At 40.8% G+C, this 9,998-nt stretch overlaps 1 protein-coding gene across 1 annotated transcript in view; it reads right to left on the reverse strand.

Annotated features, from left to right (window-relative positions):
- CD28 (CD28 molecule) overlaps window positions 1–6,892 on the reverse strand; it is a 10,964-nt gene extending 4,072 nt beyond the window's left edge. Inside the window, exons 1-2 of the mRNA XM_008634700.2 lie at window positions 6,696–6,892; window positions 113–466 (exon numbers count right to left, since the gene is read on the reverse strand). Coding sequence (XP_008632922.1) covers window positions 113–466; window positions 6,696–6,750 — 409 coding nt within the window. The 5' untranslated portion in view covers window positions 6,751–6,892. The remainder of the gene's footprint in view (window positions 1–112; window positions 467–6,695) is intronic.
- Window positions 6,893–9,998: the final 3,106 nt, after the last annotated feature.

Below are 9,998 nucleotides of genomic sequence, written 5' to 3' on the forward strand. Positions count from 1 at the left end.
TGTAGTTTTACCAGGCGATCCAACTTCTTTTTTAAGGAAACAATCTGCCTCCAGCCATTAAGTAAGGAGTGTGTATAGAGAGGATACTGGCCTACAGAGATTTCTAGCTTACCTTTCACGTGAATAACAGTCCCATTGCTCTTCTCATTGTAGACGTATGGGGGTGGATACATGACCTCAATTTTGCAGAAGTAGATGTCAGTTTGGTTGGCATTCATGTTCCAAAGATTGAAGATGACTTTGTCTTTATCATGATCCCCTTGGCAGTTGAATTCTTTATTTGAATTGCTGCTAGTTTTGGTCGTGTTCCATGAAATAAAGCAAACTTCAACTGAACTGTCCGTTCCTTTGTGTAGCGAAGCTCGAAATTCCTTCCCTGTCCCATTGTATTTGTAGTTACAAACTAGAGTTGCAGTTTGGTTAGCTACGATGAGCAAAGGATGCTGAGCCACTAAAATCTTGTTTTCTGAAAGGGAGGGGAGAAAGTGAGAAAAACACTTGTTTATAAAATACAGTATGAGACTTCAGAACCACACATCCTCCCCTGCAACTCTTCTCCATATCTCCTCTCCCCTGCTGACACTCCCTACTAGGGAGTACGAAACCACCCATCTGCAGAAGCAGTTTCTCACAGGAGCTATTGTTGCAGCAATCCACCTGTAGGTAAATAATTACATAGTCACTAGGGGAGACTATGAGATCAAGAGTGTTTTTCTTCAGAGTCAGAACACTAGCAGAGACAGTGGCCCATGATTAAGATTTAACATCAGAACTCAGAAGCCTAGGCTGCAACTGTGTGCATGTGTGTATATAGAAGGCCATCTAAGTTTATCCTTCATTTAGCAAGCAATTTCCCAGGGAACATTATGGAGTGAAAATACTATGAATTGACACTGCGTTCAGATAAGAGAATATTATTTATACATTTGCTTTTTAATTCAAGGACTCCTGAAGTGTTTGCAGGTGGATTTGCTGAACCAATTCAAGGGTTTGGACCTTGGGCAATGAACACTAAAAGCATGAACTGCTATCATTTTAATGTAAAATAAGTAATTTCTCTAGCTAGCAGCTGTAGTAGATTCTTAATCTCTCAAAGGACTCAGGAGCTGACTAATTTGACACTGCACTGGCACTTAGCACTTGAATGGCCTGTAAAAAAGCATGTCACATGAATGTATAATTGAATTTGAATTGACCAGACTGATACACAAACAGGAAATGTTTTCTGACCTGTAGACCTCTGTGCTATCATCTGCCAAACAATGAAACACTGCAAGGACTATGCAGAAAGACAATTTCTTCAAAGAAAAGTCATCCTGTACAAATGAGGCCCTTCTTTTCAAATGATGACCCCTAAGTAAGAGGAAGGGAGTTTTGGCTTTTAAGCTAGAGACTTGCCAAGGCTTTTGTATGACCACTTAAGCCTTTATGCAAGCTCAGCTAATAGGAGGTCGGGATAGTCTTTTACAGATCCCTGAGAATCACTGTGGCTGATAGAATGACAATTGTACCTCTTGTCCTCAAAATGTCGTGCAAACCTAGATTCTTTCTACTTAATCTGTGTGATGAGACTTCAAAAAAGCTAGTAAGAGAAATGAAGTGGGAAGGAGGCCAGACCCAGAATGCCCAGAAAACGTGTTTAAAACTGTGTTTAACAATATCTAGGACCAAATGATGCTTAGTGTATTCATGCCTGCACAAGAAGATGAAGTACCCTGGCTTGTTGAGTAGGATACTCCTTTGGGATGAATGTGGTCCAGGGAGTAAAGCAAACACAAAGAGATGAATGAGATGTCCAAGACCACTAGTAGGGTGCAGACAGTAAAAGCAACCTTTGGCTAGCAGGTTCTCCAGTTACCAGCAGAACCCATGAAACTGCTGAAGTTGTTACTTTTCTCATTGAAAGTGTCATTTACCAGCCCTTGTTTCAAATGAGACGAGGAGATGTGAGGCAGGGAATGCTCTAATTGCCTCATCTTTAAAAGAAGAAAGATTGTAGCCTATCCTCCTTGTGTCTCTTTGCCCAACATTGTTGGGGGGGAGGGTTGAGGAGAGCTCATAACGGCTCTGGAATCCCATGTTTGCAGAGAACCCAAACACTGTGAAACTTTGGATTAAGGATAGCATTTCTAGGCTTTCCAGCAGAAAGAGACATGGCTCTTCGATTCCTAGGACAGAGTGGCAAAGTAAGAACAGAGAAGGAAAGTCTTTACCTAAGGTGGTGCCTGTGGTGAGTTTTCATCGAAATGAAGACATTTCAGCAAAACAATTCAGTTTCATTGAATCAGCATTTTCCGACAAAAGCTCTCACATAGGCTTATAAGGCATTCTAGTAAGTGGTGAGGTTCGGATTCCACCCCTTTAGACAAGGTATTTGATCACATTTTTGTTGGCTGGAAAATTGATTTTTGGCCTATGCGGCAATTTGCAAGTCTGCAGTAGAATTCTTCCACCTTTAGCACAGCAGAATACTACACAACTCACTTGAGACAGTTATTCTACTTTGCAAAGGGACTGAATGCACCTTCAGGGGAGATCGTTTCTGTCTCAGAGTTGACAACTGAAATAGGGTTCCAGAACAGACAGAAGTATTACACTTCAGAAAAGTGCTTGCCTGTTTCCATTGCAAGTACTTACAGAAAACCAATGGATATTTATTGCTCAGCCTGATCATATTTTCACTGTGGCCAAAGGAAAGTCAAAGAACACTGAAAATCTCATCACTGAGGGACAACTTTCAGATGTTACTTAGACTCTTCTGCAGACCCCAATGACTTACTCCATCTCTTTCACTGTCATCAGCCAACCTGAATTCCTGACGTTTAGGCCTGAGCTTCATGCCTTAAGCTCCACTATTTAACTACAGCTCTGGACTATTTATGTCCCTGCCATGATACTGTGATAATTGGCAACCAGTCCGTTTTGATATACCCACCAAAAATGATAAATTCCTTCAACTTATTTTCACCTCTTGGATTTATAGCCCAAACTGTTTGCCTTGTCTTGCAGGCTGGGCTTGATAACCCAGCTCCATGCTGCTGATGCTGGGATGCAGACAGCTGAGCAGTGGGAAAAAACCCATTTGTGCATCATTAAATGAAGACAGCTCCTACATGATTGAAGCTAAGCACCCAAATCTATTTTTACAAAGTGGCTTTACTAGATAAACCTAAATTAAAGAAGATATTTTTGTTTTCATTTATAGGCACTAATTAGCACCACATGAATTGGTTGGGCTGCAATGCCAACAGGGGCAAGGCAAGCTTACTCCACCGGTGTGTTAGACAAGCCCTGCTGTCCTCCTCCTCCTCTGGACTTGGAGGTTTTTTTGAATTGAATAAAGTCAGTCATGCTAAAATGTGTATTAGTTTCATGGGGAAGACAGAGTAACGCCAAACATCCCTCACTTCACTTGTGATCTGAATAGGATTTGACTACATTCTTAGTAGGATGTAGACCATTCTAAGCAAACATGGGCTGAGGCTGCTTTTGCCTTCACAGAGCCAGTTTTTCCTCATAAGTGTCACTTTGGGTTTGTTAAATGGTGAAACTCTGAAACATTTTGTAGGTGTTTCCATTCCCCTAAATAGGGTTATGATTGCCACTTCAGAGCTGTGTTCAGTCATGTTGTGTAGTAATAAATACCTATATCTTGGCCTTACCCAGCCAGGAAGATAGTAGTTATGAAAAATAATTTTTTACAGTTTCAAAAAGCAGTGATGTTTAAAAATGTAAAATCATTTCAGTCAGTGTGGACAAGCTGCAAACCTTCTCTTAGGATCTTGGGATTTATATGCAATAGTGTGTAAGATCGCTAAATGTTTGTTAAGCTTTTTTGTAGCTTGTTTTTAGTGCTGGGCATTTCTTATAATCACATGTGAGGGGGTTTTGCATCATGAAACAAAGTGCCATCCATCAATAATATCTGTAAAATACTGACTTTCTGATCATCGAACCCTGATGCAAGCAAAACTTCATTGAAGTTTTTTATTTTTTTTCTATTCACCAAGAAAGTGAAATAGAGTTGACAAAGTATGGAAAATAACTATTTTGAGGTGGGTTGTTTTTTATTTTCTCCAGAACTCTTCTTGAATCATCATCAGCTATTGGAAAAAAATATTCTGCTAAAATATTTAGTATTCTTTGTCTTTTTTTTATGCCAGTAGCTTCAGGGAGCTATTTTCCAGAGCAAGGTATCTAAGATAATTTGGGATTTCTGTAAGCACAGGAAAGAAATGGCCCACCTAATTCCCTGGGGGGATAGGGAAAAACCTGAAAGGAATTTGTTTAAGCCACAGGCAGAAAGGCACACAGGTATGTTATAAACAAAGCTATTTCATTTTTGTTGCTGGTGGTCTGTTCAATTACGTTTACTCTTCTTTCCTAGGTACAAGGGTCCTTCTCTTTTACTTTGGTTTGAGGCCACCCAGCTGTGTGTTTAACGTGCAGCTGGGAGGATCCTCTCTTTCTGGCCCTTACAGACCTGTTTTCTGCTAAACTTTCTTGTTTTGCTGTGAGTACTGCAGGCAGCGGAGTACTCCAGAAAGCCCAGGTGACACTCTTGCTTTAATCAAATCCAGTCTGAGCACAGGGTTTTTTCTTGGCAGTTTGTGATTTATTTTTTTAAAACAAGAATTAGTTGATGTCTTCCTAATCTCAGCTAACCTTGCCTCATCCATCTTCTGCATTCTGGTAACCCTGGTGGGTTAGAGGTTGATTTTAACCCCCAGAGACCATAAGCCAGAAGGTTATGTCGATAGTAAAAAGATGAGGTCAGTCGTGATACACTGCACTGGGAAGCTGCTTATATTACTTACTTCACAAAATACCAGACACTTGATCTAGCTGCCTCTCTGACAGACCACAGCAGGGCAATTATTTAGCCAACAAAAAGGGGAGGAGGCCAAACTTTGTAAATGTTAGTGTTTCTTCAAAAGGGAAATGACCAAACTAGTATTTTAAGTCCCTTTCTATGATTTAAACTCAACCAGTTACTGATTAAACTGCAGCAGTTAGTGATACAGTCTAACAACAGGACAAATTCTGTTGATTTTCCCAAACCAAAATACCTGAGGCTTATAGTGCACTTCATGGCTTGAGGAAGTCCTGCAGGGTTTTGACCTGCCTTAGTGTTTTCCATGTACTAAGGATCAATCACCTTGAAAATGAAGAGTGAAAAAAATAGATGGGGAAAGGATGTGAGCCCTGAGAAGCTAATGACCTCATGTGCTTCTCTTTAAGCAGTTGAACAATCTTGGTGAGTCTGTTGGAGAAATCCAAATTCTTCATGCAAAGCAACTGTACATATGTCTGTAAAGCCATGGCATAATGCCTGTGTCTGAGAACCACACACTGTAATTAATTCTGCTGCAATTCAAAAGCACTGCTTTAAAGCTGTTCACACCTCACTGAAATGTGTTTAGAACTGTTAACCTACTGCTGATATTATCCCCTCCTGGAATTAGTGTCTTCTTTGACAATCCAGGAGCCTGGTGTGGAAACAATTATGATATTGCGAACAGAGAATTATAAACATGGGAAAGGACAAGGAAGAAAAAAACCTACGATTTCTGAAAGAAATGGTGAACACAGTGTCATGCAAACTACAATGCCTTCGCTGAGGAAAAGAACTATGTAAAAAATAATGTAGAAATAAGAAAAAATATATTCAATTGCATCTCTCATACTAGAAAAAGTGACATTTTTAAGATGTTCTCTATGTTAAAAATTTTGTACTGGAAAACAGATTTTTATTCCTATCTGTAACTTCCCTGTAAAATACAAAACACTGATACTTGGAGAAGATGCAGTAACAACAGTTCACAGCCAGCCGTCTGAAAAATTGTCTGTCTCAAGATTACCCTAGCAAAAGCCATCATCCCTTGCCTTGCTTTGCATTTTAATGTACCCGTTGGAAAGACATATTAGCTCTGAACATATGAACACTGCATCAGCAAGACAACACCAAGATAAATACCCTCAGCCACAAAAACTGAAGAGTCAGGAAGATTCACTAAGACTCAAGATTTCAAAATCACAAAAAGATTTTTTTTCCTGAAGATCTTCAGAAAGAAACTAGGTGTCTAGTAAGTATCAGTAAACCACCAAACAATGCAAAAATCAGAAACTTGGCAAGTCCCATCTTCCCATCTTTGAGCTCAGTAAGCAACTCTGCTTTTGAGCATTTATTTGCTAGTCCTGTGAGGATGTCAGTGCACTCAGCTCTGGAACCCATCACACCAAGCCAGGCCATGGGGGAACCTGAAGCTTTACAAGTAGACTTGGCGATGTGGAGAGTCTGCCCCAAGAGAGGTGTTGGCACCAGGTCTGCTCAGACCTGCTGCCCCCAAGAAAAGGCACTTGTGAGCAGAACTTGTAAAAGCCCGGGGGTAGGTGGAATAAACACCCCTCTGCCTATGCGTGCAATTTCCAAATGGATCTAGAGAGAAGTCAAATTAAAGGAAAACTCTTGGGTCTCATCTTGGAGGGATACTTGTGGCAGGAGAAAAATTGGCCTCTTGGTTATATCAAGTTGATCCATGTGTAGACTTAGCAGCATGCTGTCTCTCCCCTTTCATCCAAACAAGAACAATTTGTGCAAAATTAATTCAGAGCTATACCAGACCTTCTACCCCTTGATGATCAAAGTGAGGAAAAATAGGGGAAAGGATTGAAATGTGGGGGGTTTTTGTTACCTGTTACATCAGCAGTGGGGATGAAGCAGAGCACCACGAGGATCCCCAGGAGCATGGTGCTAATGGTGGGCCTGCTGCCTTGTCCCCTCCCCCTGCAGGCACTGCCACGTCTCCCAGGGCCCCACAGCACCTGCCTTCCTTCCCTGTGGGGCCAGGCTGCACTCTCGGGTGCTCACACAACTTCTCTCCTCCTCCTTCTGCAGCACATGATACACTGCCTGGTGAAACCACTGTAATGGCAATGCTTGAACAGGAAGTTAAATTGTTTGATGATTTTAGTCTTAGGAAGCTGCCTCTGCAAAGCTCAGTAGTACTTAAAAGGTGCTGGAAGTGTGCATTTCAAGATAGGGACTGTAAGCCCTGTATTGCACGGTGTGGTTACATTTGGGGCTCTGCAAGGCTGCTCCTGTCAGGGAGGAATGGACCTCCCTAGGGACACAGTGCTCTTTCTTTACCAGGAGTACATACACATGTACACTGGTTCCATCGTCATGGGAGAAGCAAATACCAGTTTCCAAGTTCCTGATGGCCAGGCCTGGCCCATCAGGAAGTTGTGTGCTCAGGAACCTTTACCTTTCCTCAATCCTAGGAGCAAAAATCTTCCTCTCTTGGCCTACCATCTTGCTTCTGCCTGTTTTCCCAGGCCCTGGGAACACTGACATATTTTGGTAGTAGTTTGTTCATACTCATTTTTCTGCATCTGCTTGTTGCCTGAATGCAGAGCCAATAGTGCAGGAAACAGTGATCTGGTATACCTTCACATTTTGAAAACTGTCACAATTTATGAATGCGTGCAACTGTAATCCAATTAACATCTAAGTAAAGGCAGCCTGCAGCAAGCACATTGCTCAGTCAGTGCTTTCATGGAGGCCTTCTTCTGTAAAGTTTTTTCTTCAACTCATCAGGTAGATGCTCTCTCTTCCTTTGCTTTGCAAGCTCAATGTCATCTCTTCCCTTGCAAAAGCAGGTTGTGAGAGCCCGGTGATGGCATTTATAACGTGAGAAGCTCTGGTTATTAACTATTTATTTTCATCCACCAAAGTAGAAATATTTAACTGTATCAATGCCCACCACTATCTTGGATTTGAGAGAAAAGGGAAGGTAAAACAGGAAGACTTTCAAGAAAATTGAGTGGTTATAGAAAGGGATGAAAGAGCATGTACTATTCTTTCATATCCCTTAGTATCTGAAACCTTTAGGCCATGTTTTATCAGAAATTACAAATGCAATTTATGAGTTGCCTTAGCTGGTATATCCATTTGCAGTCTAGGAATTTAAACATTATTCTTTTGCTTTGTAATTGGTGTAATTTGCCTGCAATACTGAAAGTTTTGGAATTTCCTTAAACTAATTAAAAAGTAAAAAAGATAAAAAAATCAGATTCTCTCTTTCTTAGCCTACTTTTGTGGTATCTAGGTAAATGTCCTGACACATTTTTTTGACTCATATGAGTATACCTGCAGTTACCAATGAAATAGTCTCAACTTAACTTGTAGTGAGAATCCCTCAAAAATGTTACAAAATTCAGTACCTTTTTGCTCAGTTGCTGTTACAGAGATGAAAACCACTGCTGGCTCTGGTAATATCTTCTGGCTCTGGTAACTCAACATATACAATCTGCATCTTGGCTGTCAGATCCTTTCTGTATTTGGGATATGGACTGGAAATGCACGAGGAGTACATTTTACCCTCATCCCAGAATTAGCAGAATATATTGCAGAGAGAGATACTGCCATGAATTTCACTGGCATACATTGGCGAAAGGGCACCATTCAGGTGGAAACCAGATTATGGAAACAGCTGTGCAGGAGGAGATCCTGCTCTAAGAATCCACTAACAAAAACCTGAGAGAACAGTGTGCACTCTCTGGGTGAGGTCCCATTTATTCCTTTCCATCTCTTATTGCTCCTCATGTGCCTCTCCCATTGTGAGGACAGACCAAGGTACTGATTGCAAACAGGGACTGGAGTGGTGGAATGGAGGAGAGGGAAGAGGGCCCACTGGGCAATTCTCCACTGTGGCTCTAGAGACCAAGCTGTGATGTATCATTTCTCTCTGGGTTGATGAATAGGGGTGCCAGTATTGCCCTTTTCAGAGCTTCTTTTTTTCAGCTGTGATTTTAGTTTTGCCTAATTGTTTCTTCTTTGATCTCTGGAGTAAGGAAGGGTGCTTTCTTCCTCCCAAATAATTTTTGGCTCATCTGCACTTCCTGGTTTTCTAGGATTTTAAAACCTTTGTGTTCCTGAGGGTATGGCTCCTTTCCTTCTCAAAATTGCATCTCTTCCTCTAATTTAAATAATTCATTTCCAATCACTTAGATACTTGGCTGTGCCATTTCACATGTGTGATCTTTTTCTTTTGCCAAAGCTATCATGAGGGCAGGGGAAGAAGATATTTTAGCTTTCAGCAAGCCATCTTGTACTTAGGACAAACCACATAAAAATTTATCTAGGAAAAAAAATGTGTGAAAATGTCTCTCAGTATGCCCTCACTCTTAAATTTGCATTATTCTCCCACTTCTCTAAGTATCTCTCCTTCTGTATCCTGAGCATTATCCAAGGGTGTTCTGCAGTAACATTAATTCAGGCAGTATTGACTTCTATTCTTACCCCATTTTCCATTCGTATTTCAGCTGTTGAGTCTGTCTGTACTCTGGCAGACAGGATCTGCTTGCTGTCGCAGTGATGGAAATCCCGACTAACACTGTAATTTCAGTGGAACTAGAGCTGTGAGAGCACCGAAAGAGCTAAAAGTGCCATTTGGCCATGTTTGGGAAAAAGAATGTTTCCATCCCATCACAAAATGGCTGAAATTGCAGTCCAAGAGAAGTAAATTAAAGGTTTGTAAATAGGTTTGAAGGGTACACAAGAATCTAGAGTATGGGTTTGGGCTTTTTACTCTTCACAGTATGTAAATAAAACAACAGTCTAGGTATTTGATCATAGCTTTTCATGCCTACTGTTAGAAACCCAAGCACTGACAGGAGCTATGACCTGAGTTTTAGAGAAATAGTTTCTGAAGGATTTTCTGGATATCTTTAAGAGTACCAAAAACTCCCAAGCAGGCTGCCAGTTTGCCTTTACATAAAAGAATGAGGGAGTAATGTCCCACATATCCTCAGCCAAGTGTTCAGCTGTTAAAGTCAAGAAAGACATTCCAGATTTATTATGATTTAAAAAGTGGATAGTTTAGAAGGTAATTTTTTAAAAAATGAAGCCTCCCTTCAGTCACTGGAAGTTGTATAGTGCCATAATTGTTCCCAGCACATACTCCTGTTCTCAAGCAAACAAAACTGTATATGCA

The sequence above is a fragment of the Corvus brachyrhynchos genome, unplaced genomic scaffold (assembly GCF_000691975.1).
Source record: "Corvus brachyrhynchos isolate BGI_N302 unplaced genomic scaffold, ASM69197v1 scaffold255, whole genome shotgun sequence".
NCBI lineage: Eukaryota > Metazoa > Chordata > Aves > Passeriformes > Corvidae > Corvus > Corvus brachyrhynchos.